This window comes from Canis lupus, chromosome 12 (genome assembly GCF_003254725.2).
Source record: "Canis lupus dingo isolate Sandy chromosome 12, ASM325472v2, whole genome shotgun sequence".
NCBI lineage: Eukaryota > Metazoa > Chordata > Mammalia > Carnivora > Canidae > Canis > Canis lupus.
Genome location: NC_064254.1, coordinates 55,669,839 through 55,693,030, shown reverse-complemented (window position 1 = coordinate 55,693,030; position 23,192 = coordinate 55,669,839). Strand labels below are relative to the sequence as shown.

The 23,192-nt window shown below is 38.0% G+C and overlaps 1 protein-coding gene across 12 annotated transcripts in view; it reads right to left on the bottom strand.

The window, feature by feature from the left end:
• Positions 1-23,192, bottom strand: part of KLHL32 (kelch like family member 32) — a 235,574-nt gene that overhangs the window by 112,553 nt on the left and 99,829 nt on the right. For 8 of the 12 annotated variants that reach the window (XR_007401315.1, XM_025444913.3, XM_049092399.1 and 5 more), the window contains one exon: positions 22,268-22,375. The exons of 3 other annotated variants lie outside the window; for them this stretch is intronic. Coding sequence is in view for 7 of the 9 variants with exons in the window: in XM_025444913.3 (XP_025300698.1) it covers positions 22,268-22,375 (108 nt within the window). In the remaining 2 variants the exon portion in view is untranslated. Of the gene's footprint in view, positions 1-2,569; positions 2,712-22,267; positions 22,376-23,192 lie in introns of those variants that run through there. One more of the 12 variants, XM_049092397.1, reaches the window with a different exon arrangement.

The following is a 23,192-nucleotide window of genomic DNA, read 5'->3' as shown; positions in this document are numbered from 1 at the left end:
CACACTTTTCTCTTTTTCATGCTTTGTTTCTTTGGGATTTCTTTTCCTGTATGGTATAGTGAAATGGCAAATTATTACAATTTTGAATGTCTAAATCATTAGGTAAATTGCAACAATGCAAATAACTTTCAAATGATCAAATATTTAAGACACATAAATAAAAACATCTGCATACAGCTTTTCAAGAGACTTCTTATAGACAGAATAAGAATATGATCTAGCTGTGAGAACTTGCCATCAATTTAGATTTTGTTTTAAAGCTGTTAGACTATGGGTTTTTTTAATCCACCAGGTGGCGCCTATGTTTAAAACAAAATTATTTTCTAAATCACTCCTGTATTGTACCTCTATTGCTGACAGCTTAAGTTTATTTTTAAGAACAAAATAATTCAAGTAAGGAAAATAAAACATGAATTGTAGTTTCTAAATGTCTTTATTACTTGGGCAAATGTTCACCAATTTTTGTTGAAATGCTCCATCTGAGCCCTGCTGGTTAGAATTCAGTAGCTCTCCCTAAGTTAGGTCCCAATTTACAGATACAGCTCAAACTTTTTGTCCTTGTATTCAGAAACCATCAAGAAATGGCCACAACCTACTTTTTAGAACTTATTTCCAATTGTGCAACCTATGGTCCCTTTACTTAAACCAATAGCCCATTGTTCTTCACACTCAAGCAGTACTTTTCCTCCACCTTGAATGCCCTCCTAACTTCCTCAATCTCCCTATTTCAAAAATCCTACTCAACCAAGAGTTAACTCAAAGTTCATTACCTATACAAAGCTTTGCAAGATATTCCCTGACCCAGGGATTAATCTCCTGGACTCCAAACTACCAGAGATACATAGTGAACTAAGTCCATGGGCTCTAGGTCACACTGTCTGATTTCAAATCCTGCCTCCTATACTTGCTGGCTGAATGAGATCAGGAAATCCCCTCAATTCTACATGCCTCAATGTCCTTATCTATACAATGAAAATAACATTTATATCAAAAGTTGGTTTTAAGGACTGAGCAAATGCACATGTATTACAATTGTGTATGGCTATGTGTCGACAAAATGGCTTTAAACAAGTATGAGACTTACTTTTCTCACAAAATGGATTAGGTGGCTTAGAGTACCAACAAACCAGACTTCTTGTATTTTCCTATTTGTCCAATCTTAGCCCATGGTTTCGTGGTCACAAAATGGCTACTATACCTCCAGGCATTGCATTTGTATTCAAAGCATAAAGAAAAAAGACTGCAAAAAAACAAAAATTATGTGCCAGCTCAGTCTGTCATTATTTCTCAGGAAATAATAGATTTCCGACAAACTCTGCACACAGACTTCCATTTGCATTTCATTTGCCAGGACTATGTCATGAAGCTACCAGTAGCTGGAAAAGAACCTGGGAAATTGAATATTCATGGTTACATGCAGTATTGTCCCAAATCAAATTGGAATTTTCTATAAAGAAAAAAGAGGGAACAGATATTGTATAGGCAACCAAAGTGCAGGTCATGACTCTCAGCACAATATCTATTTATGATAGATCAGTGATATCAACTATTATCTGGATTTTTTTCATGCAACGAAGTGTTTTTGCCCTGCGTGGGTTATGTGTGTGTATATGTTAGTTTACCTAGGACATCTTAGTCCACCCTATTTCTTGTTCATTGCTATTGAACATGCTAGAAGGGTGCTCTAGATTTGCTTACTAAAGAAATCCACAGGCTTGACAAATACAGTTCCTGAGGAAAATGTGAAAAGATGTCAAAAGCCTCTACGGAGGAGCCTGGTCACATGCTCAGCCTTATCAAGGATTATTCAATTGAAGGAGATAAATAAAAGGACACAAGAGACATTTCAATAACAGTTGAAATAATATGTTTATATAAAGGTAACCTTTGGGTTGGGTAAGGTATATAATGAGTTTGTGATTTGATTACTGATTCTTTAAGTTACAAATTTTGTCAGGTGACTTTCTTCCGGACATACTAGTATAGTTAGACAAATTTTTTAAAGATCTCAATATCGAACCTTTAAAAATATCAATTTACCTTCAATTTCTTTTTAAAAAAAAATCAACTCTTCCATGTACTAGAATACGAAAAAATAGAACAGATTTGATTTTGATGATTTTCAGGATTTTTTTAAAAAGATTTTATTTATTTATTCATGAGAGACACAGAGAGAAAGACAGAGACACAGGTAGAGGGAGAAACAGGCTCCCTGTGGGGAGCCCGATGCAGGACTTGATCCCAGAACTCTGGGATCTGGCCCTTGAGCCAAAGGCAGATGCTCAACCACTGAGCCACCACCCAGGTGTCCTGATTTTCAGGATATTTTTAAAGAATGTCACAAATCACAAAGGTAAAATAATAATAAAAATGTCCTAATAAAAAAAGTGTGGAAATCACTTTGAGATTCTATTATTTTTCTTTATACATCCTCACTTGGTTCATTTGAAATTTCTAAGGTTACAGACAGGTGGAAAAAGCATAACCTTCTCTATGATACCAAGAAGAAATCTGAGAATGGATAAGGACACTAACGCTACATTGCCAGGTAAACTACATGAAGCCCTACCTGCAAAAATTTCACTTGTGATCATTCATGCAATACTGAGGATGTTCCCGTCTATAGATGCTGCTAGTGAAACTGGTTCTTCCTTCTCTATTCTAGGATATGCAGCAGGATGATGGATGAAATACTCCAGCTAGATGCTTAAGCAGAGACAGAAGAAAAAAATCAAATAGAATCATTAAGCTGTGGTATAATTAATGCTGAGATAGTGGCAGGCACAGAGGGCTGTGGGAGTACTTGGCTGGAGACCATTCATTTCATGAACTTGTGAAATAATTCTGCATATGAAAAAAACTTGGTCTTTTTATATTATATGAACAAGCTCCCATTTTTTTTTTGGCCCCTTCTCCGTTAGCATGATCCCGGCATTTCAAAGCTCTGAGATCAATAGTTCTGTCAGAAAGTCATTTCTAACAAAGTTTTCTTCATTATGTTTAAATTAACAAAATATATTATTCAACTGAATGTAAAGCTAAATTATACATACTTACATTACCTAAAAAAATATGGCCTAATTATGTGAAAAAGCAGAACAAATTTTTGATAGTTTCTAAGAGAAAGAAGCAGTCTCAGCAATTAAATATAATGAAACATGAAAGTCATTACAGGTTATAAGAAAAGCCAAATTAATTATTAAGACTTACTTTTATAACCAGTGCTCTTTCAAGTGTGATGAACAAGGGAGGTTTCATCCCACAGAGCTTTATTAGTGAAGCTGGGCTTCTCCAAACAGAGCTAGTTTCTTACAATGCTAATATGACCAAGCAAGAAAGAAATACTTAAAAAATACTGATGTTCAAAAATGGTTAGGCCTCTGAAAGAATGCACAGGGCTGATCCCATTGGTTATTTATAGTTGGCTTCTACTATGTCACTGTTAGGTGCTCAAACACAAATAAAAACAAAGAAACAGACGAAATGATTATGCTGTGGGGTAATTCATGCTAAAACAGTGGTGGGCACATTATGCTCTAGCACTGGCCTAGGAATGCCTAATTTTTGCGAAGGAAGCCATGAAATATTTTTTTCCCATGAAAAATGTCACTTATATCCAATTTCATTTCGGAAATCCTTTGTTTTTGCTTTATAAAGAATGGAGGTAAAATATGGCTGTAGGGTCCATTGTAGGAACATGGGCAAGTCCTTGATAAGTTCGTTTTTAGCACAGTCATATACAAAAGGGGAGATGACTACTATCTACTTCCATAGTCTACATAAAGATAAAATGAGATAACCCACGTAAAATTCTTAGAGTAACACTTGGCATGTTTTATAGAGTTAAAAAAGTAGCTGTTTTTTCATTATGGTTGTTGTCAATTCCATGAACAAATAAATCTACTTCACAAATAATGACCCCCTATTTCCAGTGTTGACACATTGCCTACTATGTGCCGAGTACTTTGTGGGGTAATTTCATAGGTTTTCTTTCCTTCTAACACTCTTCCCCACTCCTCACTCCTGCAAGGTAGGTATTAGTCCCACGTGGTAAATAAAGAAACTGAGGGCAGAGAAATTTAACCTTTCCACTGGCAAACCTTTTCTGTCTACAGTACTCTATGCACCTTTCTGGGACTGTAGATAAAACTATAACAAGACACATAAGTTCCCTTGTCACATGGCACTCAGAGTCCAGGTTTCAGGCAACCAGGTAGACTTGCAGTGCGAAGAAGATTTTGGGATTCCTGAGTGGCTCAGTGGTTAAGCCTCTGCCTTCGGCTCGGTGCAATCCCAGAGTTCTGGAATCGAGTTCCGCAGTGGGCTCTCCTCAGGGAGCCTACTTCTCTGCCTGTGTCTCTGCCTCTCTCTCATGAATAAATAAATAAAATCTTAAAAAAAAAAAAAAGAAGAAACAAGTTTGAAGGAAGAATCAAGAGTTCCATTTTGGGATATATGTTTAAGTTTGCCTATTGGTCATCCAAATGAAGATATCAAGTAGACAGAAAGGAATCAGTCTACATTTTAAATAAACTACATACCCCATACCAAATTTTCCCATCATATATTTGTATATGACCTATGAGCTAAAAATGGTTTAAGAAAACAAATTTACTTGCATTTTTAAAATTCTATTTTTTCTAATAAACTTCATGTTTTAGAGCACTTTCAAATTCACAACAAATTGAGCAGGAAGCACAGAGAGGCCCTTATACCTCCTGCCCCCACACACGCATACCCTCTCCCATTACCAGCACCTCCCACCAGAGCCATACAGTTGTTACAACCAACACTAATACATCATCATTTCCCAAAGTCCATAGTTTTACATAGTGTTCACTCCAGGTATGAGGTTCGGATAAAGGTAAAATGACATATATCCACTATCACAGTAGCAAAGATTTTTCACTGTCCTAAAAATCCTCTGTACTCTACCCTATTCCTCTCTCCCTCCCCCTGGCCCCTGACAACCACTGATCTTTTTACTTCACAGTTTTGCCTTTTCCAGGATGTCATATGTAATTGAATTTTGAACAACAGGTATTTGAAATGCATGGGTCCACTTACATGTGAATTTTTTTTTTCATAAATACAGCAATGTATTCTCTCATGATTTTCTTAATAGCATTTTCTTTTCTCTATCTCACTTTATTGTAAGATTATAGTGTATAATACATATAACATATAGAATATGTGTTAATTGTTTATGTGATGGGTAAGGCTTCTGGTCAACTTTGGGTTATTGGAAGTTAAGTTTTGGGGGAATGAAAAGTTATATGTGGATTTTCAACTGCACAGGTCAGGGGTTGGTGCCCCTAACCCTCACTTTCTTCAAGGGTCAATTGCAGTTGGCATCCCAAAGTATATAACCTTTTCAGACTGGCTTCTTTCACTCAGTAATATGCATTTAAGTTTCCTCTATGTCTTTTCATGGCTTAATAGCTCACTTCTTCTTAGCACTGTATAATATTCTATTGGCTGAATATATGATAGTTTATCCATTCACCTCCTGAAAGACACCTTGCTTGCTTCCAGCTTTTGGCAATTATGAATAAAGCTGCTATAAATATCCATGTCCAGGTTTTTGTGTGGATGGTAAGTTTTCAACTCCTTTGAGTAACTACTGAGAGTGATTATTATATTGTATGATAAGAACGTTTGGTTTTGTAACGTGTTTTTGGCAAATATTTTCTCCCAGTTTGTGGCTTGTATTCTCATTCTCTTGACATTGGCTTTTGCAGAACAGAAGTTTTTTTAATTTTAATGAAGTCCGGCTTATCCATTATTTCTTTCATGGGATGTGCCTCTGCTGTTATTTCTAAGAAGTCATCACTATACTCAGTCATCTAAGTGTCTCCTGTTACCTTTTAGCAGTTTTACAATTTTGCATTTTACATTTAGAGTCAGTGATCCATTTTGAATTAATTTTTGTGAAGAATGTAAAGTCTTTATCTAGATTCATTTTTTTGCAAGTGGATATGTAATTGTTCCAGTATCACTGGTTGTAAAGACTATCCTTGTTCCATTATATTCCCTTTGTTCCTTTGTCAAATTCCAGTTGACTATATTTATGCGAGTCTACTTCTGGGCTCTCTATTCCCTTCTATCAATCTATGTGTCTATTGTCTTACCACTACCACACTGTTTTGATTACTGTAGCCTTACAATAACTCTTGAAGTCAGGTAATGCCAGTCTTCCAACTTTGTTCTTCTCCTTCAATATTTTGTTGGCTATTCTGGGTCTTTTGCCTTTCTGTGTCAGCTTTGGAATCAGTTTGCTGATATCCATAAAATAACTTGCTAGGGTTACAATTACGATTATAGTGAATCTATAGGTCAAAGTGGGAAGAACTGACATCTTAACAAGTCCTCCTACTCATGAATGTGTAATGTCTCTCCATTTAGTTCTTGAATTTCTTTTATCGAGTTTCATAATTTTCCCATACAGATTTTGTTCATATTTTGTTAGATTTATTTCTAAGTATTTCATTTGGGGGATTACTAATTTCTAAGAGTGGTCTTAACTTTATAAAATAGTTGGGAAAAAACCAAAAGATTAATATAGGCATACCTCAGAGATACTGCAGGTTCACGCCATAATATAGTATATAGTGCAATAAAGCAAGCCAAATTAATTTGCTGGTTTTCTAGTGCACATAAAAGTTGGGTTTACACTACACTGTGGTCTAATAAGTGTGTAATAACATTATGTCTAAAAAAACAATGTACATACCTTAATTTAAAATACTTTACTGTTAAAAAATGCTGACCATCATCTGAGCTTTCACTAGTCAAAATCTTTTTGCTGGTGGAGGGTCTTACCTGGATGTTGATGGCTGCTGACTAATCAGGCTGGTGGTTGCTGAGGTTGATGGGACTATGACAATTTCTTAAAATAAGACAACAATAAAGTTTGCTGTATCAATGGACTCTTCTTTTCATGAATGATTTCTCTGTAGCATATGATGCTGTTTGATAGCATTTTGCCCTCAGCAGAATTTGTTTCAAAACTGGAGTCATTCTTCTCAAACCCTGCTACCACTTTATCAGCTAGATGTGTGTAATATTCTAAACTCTTTGTTGTAATTTCAACAATCTTCACCAGAATTAGATTCTATCTCAGGAAACAACTTTCTTTGTTCATCCATCAGAAGCAATTTCTCATCTGTTCAAGTTTTCTCATGTGATTGTAGTAATTTAGTCACATCCTTAGACTCCACTTCTAATCCTAGTTTTCTCACTATTTCCACCACATCTGCAGTTACTTCCTCTGCTGAAGTCTTGAACGCCTCCAACTCATTCATGAGGATTGGAATCAGCTTTTTCCAAACTCCTGTTAGGGTTATTTTGATCTCTTCCCATGAATCATCAATGTTCTTACTGGCATCTAGAATGGTGAATCCTTTCCAGAAGGTTTTCAATTTACTTTTCCAGATCTATCAGAGGAATCATGATCTATGGCAGCCAGAGCCTTATGAAATGTATTTCTTAAATTAAAAAAAGTTGAAATTACTCCTTGATTCATGGGCTGCAGAATGGATGTTGTGTTAGGAGGCATGAAAATAACATAATTCTCACTGTACATCTGCATCAGAGCTCTTGGGTGACCAGGTACATTGTCAATGAGCAGTAATATTTTGAAAGGAATCTTTTTCTGAGCATTATGTCTCAACAGTGGGCTTAAAATATTCAGAAAATTATGTTACAAACAGATGTACTGGCATCCTGGCTTTCTTATTCCAGTTACAGAGCATGGGAAGAGCAGATTTAGTATCATTCTTATGGGCCCTGGGACTTTCAGAATGGCAAATGAATGCTGGCTTCAATGTAAAGTCACAAGCTGCATTAGCCCCTAACAAGAGAGTCAGCCTGTCCTTTGAAGCTTTAAAACCAGGCACTGACTTTTCTTCTCTAGCTATGAAAGTCCTAGATGGCATCTTCTTCCATAAGACTGTTTTGTCTACAGTGAAAATCTGTTGTTTGGTGTTTCCACCTTCATCGATTATCTGAGCTAGATCTTCTGGATAACTGGCTGCAGCTTCTACATCAGCACTTGCTGCTTCAACTTGCACTTTGTTCTGTTTTGTTTTGAAGATTTTATTTATTTATTCATGAGAGACACAGAGAGAGAGGCAGAGACATAGGCATAGGGAGAAGCAAGCTCCATGCAGAAGTCTGATGTGGGACTTGATCTCAGGACTCTGGGATCATGCCCTGAGCCACCCAGGTGTCCCTCAACTTGCACTTTGATGTTACAAAGACAGCTTCTTTCCTGAAACTTCTAGAACCAACCTCTGTGAGCTTTGAACTTTTTTTCTGCAGCTTCCTCACCTTTCTCAGCCTTCACAGAGCTGAAGAGAGTTAAGGCTCTGCTCTGGATTAGGTTTTGGCTTAAGGGAATGCTGGACCTATCTGATCATCATCTCTCCAGACCGCTAAAATATTCCTCATATCAGTAATTCAGTTGTTTTGCTTCCTTATCAATCATGTATTACTCACTCAAGTAGCACTTTTAATTTCCTTCAGGAAGGAAATTCACAATTTGGCTCATCATTTGGTGCAAGAGGCCTTGCTTTTGGCCTGTCTTGGCTTTCAACATGCCTTACTCACTAAGATTAATCATTTCTAGTTTGCATTTCTTCCTGTATCTGAACATTTAGAGGCCAACTCGAACTGGCTTAATCTCAATAGAAGGAGAAATGGAGAAATGGAGAAAGAGATGAAAGAAAGACAGAGGAATGGCCAATAACTGGAGCAGTCAAAACACACATAACAGTTATTAGTTAAGTTTGTGGTACTATATGGGTGTAGTTCAGGAACCCCAAACAATTACAACAGTAACAGCAAAGATCACTGATCACAGATCGCCATAACAAATACAATAATCATGAAAAAGTATGAAATGCTGCAAGAATTATCAAAATGTGACATAGAGACACAAAATGAACAAATGGTATTCAGAAAATGGTGTCAAGAGGCTTGCAGATGCAGACTTCTCACAAACCTTCAACTGGTTAAAAAACAAAACAAAACAAAAAAAAACAAAACAAAAAAACCCACAGTATCTGCAGGGAACCCTGGGAGGCTCATTCAGTTGAGCTTCCAACTCTTGATTTTGGCTCAGGTCAGCATCTCGGGGTCACGATCTCAGGGTCATGGGTTCGGGCCTCTCATCAGGCTCCACATTCAGCATGGAGTCTGCTTGAGGATCTTCCCCTCCCTCTGTCCTTCCCCCTACTCATGCACACGTGCATACTCTCTCTCTCGAATAAATAAATATTTTTTTAAAAACCAGTATCTGCTAAGTGCAATAAAGTGAAGCACAATAAAGCAAAGTGCGCCTATGTTATATGATGTGAGAAAGATATGAAATTCAAATTTTAGTATCCATAAAAAAAGTTTTATCAGAATATAGTCATTCCATTTACTGGAACATAGCTTTTTATCTACATATTTGTGTCGGGTGGTTTTCATGCCATAACAGCAAGATGGAGTAGTTGCAACAGAGCTTTATGTGGCCTGCCAAAGACTTTATTAAATGGTCCTTCACAGAGAAAGTTTTCAATCCCTGATATGGAATATAAATGGGGCTGGGCATCAATAGCATAATATTGTACAAAAGAGCATGGCTCCAGATGACACTACAAAAGAAGTAAGACTAAACAAAAGGATCCTGACACATGAGGAATTAATTCAGAGCCTGTAGAGGGGGAGGAACAAGCAAAGTCATCTGAAAAGAAATGATGGGAAGGGGATCTGAGAGGGTACATAATAAGAGTCCAGAGAGTGTGATGTCACAAAAACCCAGAAAGAAAAGCCTTCAAAGGAGAGGCAGGTTGGCTGCATTGAATGAAGTTGAGAGGTCATGGTGACATTATTTAATTTGGCAATATCTGAGACTGTCAAAAACAATTTCAGTAGAATGATGGAAGTCTCAGGACTTGAGTGGTAAAGTGAAAATGAGTAAATGTAAGTTCATGCAACTTTTTTCAAAATTCTGCTGTGAAGCCAAGTAGAGAAATAAGTGGTAGCTGAAGGGGAATATAAGAATTAAAAAGGGTTTTTGAAACATGTACAATAAACAGAAGAGACAGCAATGAAGATTTGGGGAGTGAAGCCTGAGAAGATCCAGAGCTTCGGTGGAGAGATTAACTTTTGACAAGATACCTCTTCCATCATAAAAGATAGGAATACACAGAACAAGTGCACAGAAACAGGGGTTTGGGGATTTGATGGTGAAAAGATGCAGATTTTCTTGTCTGCATCTATCTTCACAATGGTAGGTGAGTTTTCCTTGTGCTGTGTGTACTGGAGGTAGGGTAATGGGGGTACGGGGCAAAGTTTGAGAAGAGATAAGAAATGAGAAAATTGCCAGGAAAAAGAAGTTTACTTGGAAACCAGCTAGCACTGCCTGGCAAGGATGTGTTTCCATCTGAGAAATGGAATCATGGATTTGAAGTGAAAATTGTAACTTTTCCCAGCAACCACCCCAAAGTTGATACTTATAGTGGGATGCAATGGATAATTCTCCAAAATTGCCGAAGGCTAGAACCAGGCTTGGTTCCCTCTAAGGTCAGTGGCTATATTCTTTGAACTGTGCCAAACTTTTTCTACCCTGACAGATCCATGCATGGCTATGACTCATTTTTCAGGACCTAGATCTGTTCAATTACCATATATCAAATAGGTAATTTTTCTCCCTGCAAAGTAAAATGCAAATTAACCAGAACTAGTTCCTATCAGAACTATTATAACTTATGCAGTATCAAACATCTTCAAGGACTTCACTATGCTCCATACACAATTTTTTTCACCTTTAAAAATATATATTTACAAATATATATATATATATATATATACAGGAACAATTCCCCATTCTCTAGGACTTTTAGAAAAAAAGATCCATTTTTGGGGAAGTAAAACAAACAATGGAGACAGGTGTAGCACCGTCCCCCAAATCACCAACCCCCAGGTCCCCAGGCCTGGGCTGGGCTGGTGCTGACAGGAGGTGAACCCAGGGTCCTTTGAACCCACCTTCTCCAGCCTGGAATTCAGGTAGGACAGGCTTTATGTCCCCCATTCCTCCCTCCCAATTCCAGGGACACTTAAAGGGTCTTTTGTACCGCCCGCAGGAAATTGGGGGGCTGGGAGAATGATAATCCATTTCCATAAATGCAGTGGTATGTTGATCTGGCATTTCCAACCACTATTCAATCCACTCTGAGAAAGCACTCACCATGTATTTCTTTTTCTTTAGTGCATCCTTAACATCTAGTAAGTTTTTAACAAGTAGGTGCTCATTAAGTATGATGAGTTAGTGACTCTCAACTTGAGAATAAACTACAAGTGGATTTTTTAATGAAGTATACAAATGAAATACAAATTAACTGAAGTCACTTGATGTATTTAAATCAGTCCATCTGAATTGAATGTCTGCATCATTATTCTATTCAAATGGAATACCTACTTGTAATATAAATCTTAAAACTTCTGTTTGGCCAGTTGTTTTTTATATTGAAATCAACCACAGAGACCATATATTTTTGCTATCAGATTGTTTTCTTTATAAAAGTCTTATATTGGAACCGTAAAACTCCCATATACTACTACTTCATACAAATACTAAATGCTTCCAGCAGAGGGCTCAAGAATTCTATTTTAAGGAAAAAAGTTTAAAAAGCTCATTGTCCAACAGTGGGCTATTGTAAAATTCCTTCAGAAGGCAGTTCTCACGAAAAATACTTCTTCCTCTTGATCAAGTAATCCCAGGTGTATGAATTTGTTTAAAATAATCCAAATGCAGGGTGCCGGGGTGGCTCAGTCTGTTAAGCACTGAACTCTTGATTGGGGCTCAGGTCATTATCTCAGGATTGTTAGATTGAGCCCAGTCAGGATAAGGTTCAGCACTGAGCCTGAAGCCGGTTTAGGATTCTCTCTCTCTCCCCCCCTCCCCCTGCGCCCCCATCCCTGTTCTTGAGAGCGCTCACTCACTCGCGTTCTCTCTCTCTCTCTCTCTCTCTCTCTCTCTCTCTCGAAACAAATAAATTAATTAATTTTTTAAGTGATCCAAATGAAAGAAAAAACTAGATTATAATAAGACAGCATTTATGGATAAACGTGCTTTTATCTAACTCCAAGAAAGAAACTAAATTTATATACTGTGGATAAATGTACTTTTATCTAATTCCAGAGAAGAAATTAAGTAAATTATAATCACAAAAAATTATATAAAACTACTTAGGTATATGAGTAAAGGCCAGGGGGAAAAAAAACAGAAAGAGAACATATAATGTGTAAGTAAATGAGAATTTGGGTGAATAGAATTCAGATGAATATTGCTTTCTTTTTTATTCTTCTTTATGTTTGTGTAACCATTTGGGTGATTTTTTTCTTTATTTTCAAAAATGAAGAATGATATGCCCTATTTTTAGTGCTGAAAACAAGGATGGAAAAAATTTAGAAAGCAAGTGGAATGGTTTATTTATGGAACAACTTGGGAATTTGGAGACACTTCATTTTCAAAGGCAGAACTAATCGGGTATAGCACCACTTTATTCATGCCTACAAATAACATTAAAGTACCTCTGGGATTTCAAAGATGTTCAGAGGCCCCAAATCTCTTTATTTACCCAATATATTTATTTATATGATATCTCATTTTTTAAAAAAGATCTTATTTTTATTTATTTGACAGAGAGAGCACAAGCAGGGGAAGGGGCAGGGCAGAGGGAGAAGCAGACTCCCTGCTGAGCAGGGAGCCCAGTACGGGGCTCAATCCCAGGACCCTGAGATCATGACCTGAGTTGAAGACAGATGCTCAACCAACTGAGCCATCCAGGTGCCCCATAATATCTCATTTTGATATGGATCTGAAGGATCAATAACAAGCATTTAAAAATTAGGAACAAAAATAACTCAAGCTAAGAGAAAATAGCAAACAAAAAGTAACATGAAGTCAGGAGAAGAGGTGTATATATGCATATGTTTTTATATCCTTATAACTATTTTTTAAGATTTTATTTATTTATTTGAGAGAAAGTACAAGTGGGGTAGGGAAGAACAAAGGGAGAAGCAGACTCCCTGGCTGTGCAGGGAGTCCAATGCCGGGCTTGATTCTAGGACCTTGGGATCATGACCTGAGCCAAAGGCAGACACTTAACCAACTGAGCCACCCAGAAGCACCATCCTTGTAACTATTAAAAGTAGGCCACAAACATGCCTCTAAGCTTCCTAGAATCAAACTAAAAAGGAAATGTAACTTAATAAGGGTAAAAAGATAAAAAATGTAACCTAATAAGGGTAAAAACCTTAGTAAGGGAAAATGAATCCTAGCTTCTCCAGGCCTTGAGATCTAATGGAAATTTTCCTGAAGATATTAAGAGTGTCATTGCATGACTTACCTGGTGATGATAGTGTATTTTATAAAGCATTGCATAAAAAGTAAGTCAATAATTCTTTGAACCCAGACATTTAGTTTTCTGATTTTCAACCTTGATCCAGGTATAAAATTTAGAATAGTTGGGCAGCCCCGGTGGCGCAGCAGTTTGGGGTGTGATCCTGGGGACCTGCAGCCTGGGGTGTGATCCTGGGGACCCGGGATTGAGTCCCACATCGGGCTCCCTGAATGGAGCCTGCTTCTCCCTCTGCCTGTGTCTCTGCCTCTTTCTCTCTGTGTCTATGAATAAATAAATAAAATCTTAAAAAATTTTTTTTAAAAATTTAGAATAGTTGATCATTGCTTCTTAATAGAGGCAGTACAGCCTTCTAGTCAGCAATATGGAAATTCGTGCAGGTACTTTTGGTTGTCCCAGGAGGAGGGACACTATTGGCATTTATTGGGTAGTGGCCAAGGATGCTGTCACACTGTACAGGACAGTCACAAACCACAGAAACACCCTCTATCCTACACATCTGAATTCCCTGCTGGACATGCACATAAATGAAAAAGCTTACTTAGAAAAATCTGAGCCCAGAATCTAATTCTGTTTTACATATAAACACATTTTTTTCTTGTTTTTATGTCAAGATACACTGAATTCTCCAGGAATGCTACCACAGTAAAAACCAAGAAAAGCTGAGGTGCCTGGGTGGCTCACTTGGTTAAGCATCTCTGCCTTTGGCTCAGATCATGATCTTGGGGTCCTGGAATTGAGCCCCAGTCAGGCTCCCTGCTCAGCCAGGAGTCTGCTTCTCCCTGTCCCCCTGCCCCTACCTCCCCCATCATGCAACACCTGTGTGCACACATGCTCTCTCAAATAAATAAATTTTTTAAAAAGTCTACTACTTTGCTTTCTATGGAATTTTACTATTTTAGAAAATTGTTTCATTATGTTTCCTAAAGAGATCTACCCCAGTATGTATCAACTGAAATACATATCATTTCTATTATACTTTCTTTCCTTCTGTTTACTCTTCATATATAGTTAAGGTTTCTTTTTGATGTGTAAAGTAATTATTATATCTAAGAATTTCATTTCAGGATAACCTAAAACATTCAATGTTGCCTTTTTATATTAAGGTCTGATAGATGAGGTTGAGAATCACCAAGCCTGAGAGACAGTGTATCTTCTAGGAATCCATTATGTATATAATTTCTCCAAATGAACTTTTAGTGAAAACTGTCCCAGAAAATAGGCTGAGGCTGGAGTGCAATTATTCTCTTTTGCTGAATCAGGGGAAAAGCTTAGGTACTTTAAAAAGCCATCAATAGGCTGACATCTTCTTATGAAAATTAATAAGCTAATCAAGTTTCTCCATTAAGTAAACTGTTAACCTCCTTCCACTCAGAAGTGATTTGATAGAGCCCCTAAAAGAAGGGTCAGAATTTCCTTAGGGAATGTTTTGGAGAGCAGCCAACACTCAGAAATTCTAATGACCAAGAAAGAGCCCTGCTGAGAAATTCCACTTTGATTTCTGCTTAGAAATACTATAAAACAAGAATTACTGTTCATCCACCATAGCAAAGGAAAAAATTTCAGATGGGTATCATAAAATACAAAATGTCTGGCAATAACACTTTCTGCTAAAACATTCAAAAGAAACAAGCGCACAGAAGTGCAAAATCTACCCTGAATTAACTAAGTGGGTTGACCTACTATTTTAAGTTGCTGGATATTAGCCAATTCCACTTTGGAGGACATCAGCTAGAAAAGGGCTGTTTGTTTATTGCCCCACTTATGACAACAGAACCATTATCAAAAGCATACAGGAAATACTTCTCTTTCTATACTGGCAATAGGGTGGGGATGGGAGATAGAGTCAGAAGGAGAGTAGAGGAAAGAGAGGCAACAAATCTAGTTCATTTGAATGGAGTTTCATAAATAAATAAAGATAAGGTTAAAACACAGAGGGGCCACACTCATCCTTGTCATCTAAAGCTAACTCAGATATCCAGAGACCCCATCTGGATATGCATGTTCTGTACACAATGAGCTCAAGTACCCTGACCCCTGAAGGGTTCCTCAGCACAGAATTAATGCTGAGAAAGATCACAAATGCTTTTAGCATATTGTTGAGACATGTTTTGTTTTTCTAAGTGACTGAGTTTCACAATATCTCAAAGGAAAATATCTGTGCCTAAAACGTGACTTATCACTCAAGTAGAATGCTAGACTAATGTAACTGAGGTCTGACTCCATTTTTGATGTTTGTCTGCTAACAGCTTTCAAGTCTCAGCACCCCCTCCTCCCTGCTTCCCTCACACCTAGAAAAAAGTAGGAGAAAGACTCAGTGCTCTCTCCTGTGGTGCTGGTAGGAAGTTCAAACCACACAAGCCCCAGCCTGTGTGAAGATCCTCCAGCTCCATCCCCTAACCACAATAAAAGCCAATCACTGCCCTGCTTGCCCTGTGAAGCCATTTTTGAGCCTGCTTGGGAGCTGCCCTGTCCTCCCCAGAAAGCCTCATTGTGTGAGTAATAAGCCTTTTTTACATCCTCTTGGTACATGCGTGTTATTTCCAGTTTCAACATCTGAATCAAATTTTGCATAGGTGAGGGAGCCATTCTGGTTTTAGAGAATGCCTAAAAGATAACGCAGAAACCCAAAACTTGCAAATTAGTACAGAAAAGTCAGGAAAGTTTTAAAAAAAAATTTAAGTATCAGCTTCATTACCAAATGAAAGCAAATCTCAGAAGTGTGGCCACAGTTACACTTCTTCACAGAGAGTTATTTTAGATACTGATATGCTGAGCAAATGGCTTTATAATTCTTGCAGCATAAACTACACCTGGTTACATTCTGGCCAGACGGCATGCACAAATTTAATATAGAACAGGCTGGCTGAAGCTGTTAATTAGAACTGGTCCTGCTCTACAGGGAGGAGCTCCTCCCATGTGGCTTCACTTTGCCTGACTCAGCTGTTCTCCTTGAAGAACAGACAGGCTTCAGGCCCTGTGAGTCCTTGGGATCTTGGGTCCTCAGCTGAGAAAAGAAGGCTTCCAGGGGTCGGGACCTGGACCTCTAAAATCTCACTTCTCCTTTTTCCACAATAAATGATTAGGTCCCTTACCTGTCCTTCCCACTTTTGGCCACCAAGACATGTCAACATTTTTTGCTTTACCTGACATCTTGAGAAACCATAAAAATTCCACTTGGCATATAGTTCTTGTCTATCAAGTTAATTGATACTTTTGTAAAACGATGAGTGAGAACAAGGAACATCTTCATCCCAAAACCGTAAGTGGATACATCTGCTTGTATGTTTGCTTCAATGATCCACGGATAAAAGAGAAAATCTCTCCAAGGGCAGATAATGCAATTTCAAAAGATCCAAGAAATCAACAAGTCACTGATGAAATTCAAGCTTCCTTCATTTTACTCTCTCAAACCTTCCAGTATGGATTCTGGCACAGCTCTGACAAGAATTAAGGGGAGGAGAAAATGAACATTTTCTGTACAATTCAAAATATTCTTCCTTAGAATGTGGACTTTAGACTGCTCTCTAGAGCCTACGGCACAATGCAGGTACTTGGGGGCCTTTTGCTTGCCAGGCTTCTGGAGGTACTTCCAGGTAAAGAAGGAATTCTACAGCTAAATTATTTAAACCACTGAAAAGCCTGCATGTTGGTCCCCAGAGACGCACTTAAGAAAAATTTCTCCCGGATTTGTTCATGGGCTACCATTTAGTTCAACCAGGTTATGTTTGTAAGTAAATCTTATGGGGGCTTTGTCCATGTAAAATTACACATCTATCCCTATGTAGGGATGGTCCATGGGATGCAGTTCTAATTAAGACTCTTGTCACTTTGCTACCGAGCCTGACACTCAGGTCTACAAAGAAAAATATTCAACTATGCATTACAAATACAGTTTCAATGATCATAAAATGGAATGCTACAATGTATGCCTTATCAATGTTATGTAAAAAAAAATAATGTGAACCTATTAAGGAACCAAGTAAGAATCAGGAAGTAAAACCACTGCAAAGAGCATGAATATTAAGGAATAGCTTCCTGGAGTTTACAATTTCTGATTGCATGAATATTTTTACATAACCACAATTACAGCTAAAATTTTTTTTCACTTAATAGAGCATCATACTTTTCTACATTTCCAAAGGCTCTAAAATATTAATATTAATGGTTACACAAAATATCCTTGTGAATATTGTACTAAAGCATTCTCCGTATTAGAGGAAGGTAATTAGGATGGGAGTCCCAAAGAGATGGGTTCTTCCATGTATTGGGGGGCCAAGACTAGAGTTACTGGATAATGAAGAGAAAAGCAAGGGAACACAGGTACCAAAGAGTCCTTTTTGTTCAGATGGCCAGATTGGATATGGCTGGTTCATGGTTGACAAAGCTGGCAGTACCTGGAGGTGGAAATACTAAAGGGAACTACAAATATCACTATCATTTGGTGCATTGTTTCTCTCTCCATAAGACTACAAGGGACAGAACAGGAGGACAGTTACCTGGAAAGTAAGAGGAAGCTAACTAGGCTTAAGCCCTTGTTCCCCTATAAAGACGGTATTAAGCACTGTACTTGGCACATAGTCTATCATCCTTAATATCATCACAGCTGGAGTGCTAACCAGTGAACTTTATTGTGGTTTTCAGTCCTCTTTGCTTCCTCTTTTGGTCCTTAGTTACTCAAATTCCTAGAGGCTTATTCCAGGACCTTTGAGGTTAGAAGTCTTCCATCTTCTGAGTAGGGCTCTTCACTTTATAGAAGGGTCTTGCTGTTAATCGATCCCCAGTGTCTCTGGGTTTTCTTAGCAACATCTACTTACTCCTGAGTGGCTGACCTCTTGTCTAGTTCAGACTGGGAATCCTCCTCCCAGGCAATATCTTCATCAGAATCCTTTTTTCCCTCTTTTTCCTCCCTGGTCTGAAATATGGAGAGAGCTGGAAAGTGAGGAGACTGAGGGAGGCTAGGTAACAGGCAGTCTTGCCCACCAGATTAAGAGAGAGTTTGTGTTTTCTTAAGTTTACTTTGTCCTTTCCTCCCTAAGGCAGAGCTGCCCAGTGACAGTTTGCATCACACCACTTGCTTCTGACCTGGCTCTCAGCACCAGCCGAGAATAGGACCTGGAGAGTAGCCTGGCTTCTTTGCCCTCACAGCTGCTTCTGCTCTTTATGGCTATGCAAACACACCCACAGGGTTGCAAAGCATCCCAGTCTCTGCACAAGCTGTGCCCTAAGTAGGGTGTGCCCATAGGAAGGGCACATCTCTACTCAGTGTGAAAGTAGAGTGTGCGCTTACTCGGCCCCATGTAGACTCCTTGATAAGAAAAGTGCGTGCACTTTCAGAAGATACATTAGCATTAGGGGAAAAGTTTGCTTTTTCTTTAAAATTTCCTGGATGAAATCTGTGATCAGTTTTAAGAAGGTTATGCTTTAGAGCATTACGTAGGAGGAACATGCACACGTCTTATCACACGTAGCAGCATTCACTCATCGCACCCACGCGATACTTCCAATTTATCTCCCACGACAGCAATGATTTTCAGACATTTAAAATACTTATATTTTATACTATGCTTACTACCACCATCTAAAGGTATAATCAACTGCCAGTAGAAATAGCTAGTGGTAGATAAGTTCAATGTTAACCCCGACTTTTACAAATCTATATCATAGCTAAAGACAACAGATTAGTGAATATCTAATATCTAATAATATTAGTGAATATCTAATATGTAGTGTTATTTACTATTTACTTGTATTCATGCTTCCATATTCCAGTCTTTGCTTACTGCTAACGTCAATTCCATAGTAAGAGAAAGCAGCATTTTGCATTTCCCAAGCATACTGCAATTTCACTTTTTGCCATTATCTGTGTTCATGTCTCAAAAAGAAAACAAATTTATCATAAGGTCATTTTGGTATTGAAGAAAGCAAAGTACCATGGATGCCGTCCAAGAAAGCCTATATCAATTTCCACTGTGCAGTGAAGAGTAATCCTACATAGAGTACAAGTGCAACCTGAAGCTCTCATGAATTGAGTGTTGCAAAGGCACCCAGGATGAGAGAACCATCAAAACAGTTCACTCCCTAAAATGTCCAAATGCTTCCCTGCCTCCTTCAACAAAGTAGAACAAATACGAGTTAACCTTTCCTCAGCGACATAGGACATTAAGGTAGAAAAATGGATTTGAAGTTAAGAGGACTGGGCTTGACTCACTGAGTCATTGTACACTGGGAGAGTGCTTTGAGTCATTCCCTGTACCTTCCTGGGCTCGTCATCTTCCTGGGCATGATGGGATCACTGCATTCTTCAGAGCTGTCTAGAAGATTAGGTCAAACGACACACATAAAATCCTTAGGGCAGTGCCCTTGTCTTGAAGAAGATGCTCCACGAAATGTCAGCCCACTTCCTGTCCCTCAGGACATAACCTGAACAGATGAGTTATTGCCGTACGCTGCAGGCTTGTTGCTGGTCTGTGGGTATACATATCAAGAGTGGGTCACTGGGCAGAATAAATGCAACTTCAGGTCTGGCCCTAGGGCTTGCTTTTTTTTTTTTTTTTTTTTTAAGCATTAATGGCATTCTTTTTAACTCATAAAAGTGGAATATGAGCATATGACTCCTAAGCAATGAGATATGGCTTCCCTTCTGCAAACTTCTTCCCAAGCAGTTTTCTTACCCTTCAAAAAGTCCATGCCATAGCATTGCATATAGTACACACATATATATATATACTTGTGAAAGAAACTATAGGGCAATCAAGGCAAATAATAAGACACCCACTTATATCTGCATGTGTGTTCTGTCTCAGCCTTTATAGCAGTTTTTGCACCCTTCTGTTTACTCATGATTTAAAAGTGTTGCAGCCTATAATTTCTGAGCTTAAACCATTCCATTACCAATGCAGCTAAGTACAAAAATTACTCGGGTAGTTTTATCAAACACACACACACACACACACAATACACACACACACACACACACACACACAATGTACTATTTCATTCCCACTGCACCCCAGGAAAGTATGAGCTATAGGTTATCAATAGTAGTTTACAGATAGGCAAGTGCTGGCATGACCATATTTCAGACACGAAGAAAGAAATCTACAATAGACACAATTTAGAGCGGGTATCTGTCTTTATATCTGTAAACCAAAAAGCATACAAGACATAGTTTGCTCACCTCAGTAGGAATCAGTTTTGGTAACTCTGTGAATAATAACTGTCCACCTGAATTTCATAAGGCATGAAATCTGACTGGGCTGCCTCTGAATTTGTGATCCATTTCCTTTGTATCTCCCTTTGCACTTGCTACCTAATGGATGCTTTTTTCCTTTCTACCCACTATTTTCATTTCTGCTGCCAAGTTGCCTCGCTTACTCTATGAAACATATCTCAAATTCTACTAGTTCTGGAAAAGAAAATGGACAATATCATATGGTTTAGAAAGCCTCTCTAAGGAGGGAAATTTAGTAGAAAACAGAGCTCCCAACATTCTTCAAGACCCAAATACCACCTTCTCTGTGAAAGTTGGTACTGATGGCCCGAGCTGACCACAACCTGCTTTTTGTCTCCAATGCTTCTTGTATTCTGCTTCTACTGTACCTCTCTAACACAATGAGTACATTTGATTATGTCTATGCTTCTTTACTCCACCAGGATATGGGCCTACCAACAGAAGAGGCCCTTATTTTAGCATGAAGACAGTAAATGTAAGTTGAATAAAATGGAATTAAAAAACAAAACTTTATGAAAGAGGGTAAACATCCAGTCTGTATGTGGGTTGACTCAGTTGAGTGGCTCTCAAGTGAAATGGGGAGTGGGGGGTGGGTAAAATGGGTGAAGGGGGTCAAAGGTACATACTTCCAGGTTTAGTAAGCAAGCCCTGGAGATGTAACGTACTGCATGGTGACTACAGTCAATAATACTATCGTATATTTAAAATTTTGTATTCAAATATTGTATATTTGAAATACTATTGTATGTTTGAAAGATATTGAGAGTAGATTTTAAAAGTCCTCACCATAAGACAAAAAATGTAACTATGTGTGGTGATGGATGTTAAACTAATTGTAGTACTTACATTGAATCATTAAGTTCTATACCCAAAACTAATACAATGTTATATATCTCTTATATCTCAATTAAAAATAATTTTAAAAGGAAGGTTTTTGTGTGTTCTAATAATTGCTTCAATAGCATGAAACTAGTAAAGAACATGATGCTTTGGATCTGGATTCATACTGTCTTTACATAGTTTTATTTTGATTTTCTCTGATAGTCATATGTTGACCTGGCTCTTACATTAGTCATCATTATTATTCTCTCACTAAAAAAGAGAAAATGGATGTTGTCTGGAGATCTCTGTAAATCCTATGACAATTTTAATGATGAATGGTTCTGGCTCTCAAACTATCACGTTATAATCTAATAACTGAGACCCTAACTCTGAGACATGTGTAGGACAGGGTGAAAAGGCGCCAGAGATAACTTCTTGGAACTTTAACTTTTTTCAGCCAATAAAGCCATGATTAAGTAACAGAGCTTCAGTAATAACAATTCAAGTTATTTTTCAAACTCTTTCCTCTACGACGGTTCTTTAGGATGTTTTAAAATTACACCAGCAAGCCACTGAGCTCAGATTAAAATATTATGTTACCCAGGTCATATTTAAAATCAAATTGCTTTACCTTTCAATCATTTTAGTTATAAAATTAAGGAGATGTGAGCTTTTTTTCTTTTTCTAAACATCAAAATAAATAACAAGAGAAATACCTAAATCTCAGATGTCAAGGATAATCCCCTCTGGTTAGCTGCAGTTAAAATGTTAAGCTCTAAGATGACATGTGGTACCATACCTGTCCTGTGTATGCAAACTCCAGGGCCTGCTTTAAACCAAGGCTGGTCACACCATGTAAATTCACCTCATCAGCTCCACTTTCCACCATACAGAGACTGAACATGGCCTGAGATGGGAGAAAATGAGAGAAATGAGACAGAATTTACAAAGCAAGAGAATAAGACAAAGTCCTAGGCAGACTAGGAAAGAAAAACATTGTATAAATTAAAGACTGATTTTGGTATTCAAAACAAGCCACTGCAAATCACTTTGCTGTCTAAACAGCTACAATAACACACAAATGGCACCGTACACCTCACACACAGAGTTCTATTTAACCCCACGACTGTTCTCTGAGGTAACTACGTTTAGGCTCACTCACTGAACTCATTCTCTGGATCTGGGGTCTCACAACTATCATGAAATCTGGAGAACTTCAAACACTCCTGCCAACAGGACATGGAAAGTAGAACTTTCGTTTGCTGACTCTTTGCCTTTTTTTTCTGCCTCATCTCAATGGCACAGCTCATTCCTCTCATCTGCCATGTATCATACACTCTATTCCAGTGGCTCTCAAAATGTGGACCCTGGACCAGCAATATCAGCGTCACCTGGGAACTTTAGAGTACAGATTTCTGGGGCCCCAGCTCAGACCTACTGAATCAGAAAACTCACAGTGGGGGCCAACAATGTGTGCTATAACAGGCCATCCACATGACTCCGATGCTCACTTAAGTTTGAGAATCACTAAGTTATTTAGTGAAAATCAATTTGCCCCAAACCAGTTCTCCAAATGGCCAACTTACTGAAAATCAGTTCTACTGGATGATCAGTATGTCAAATGAAAATTTGAAAATTAAAAAAAATGAAAACTTGACAATTTTAAAAAATATATCTGCATATCCCATGTCCAAAAACAAACAAGGAAACCCACAGTAATTTGT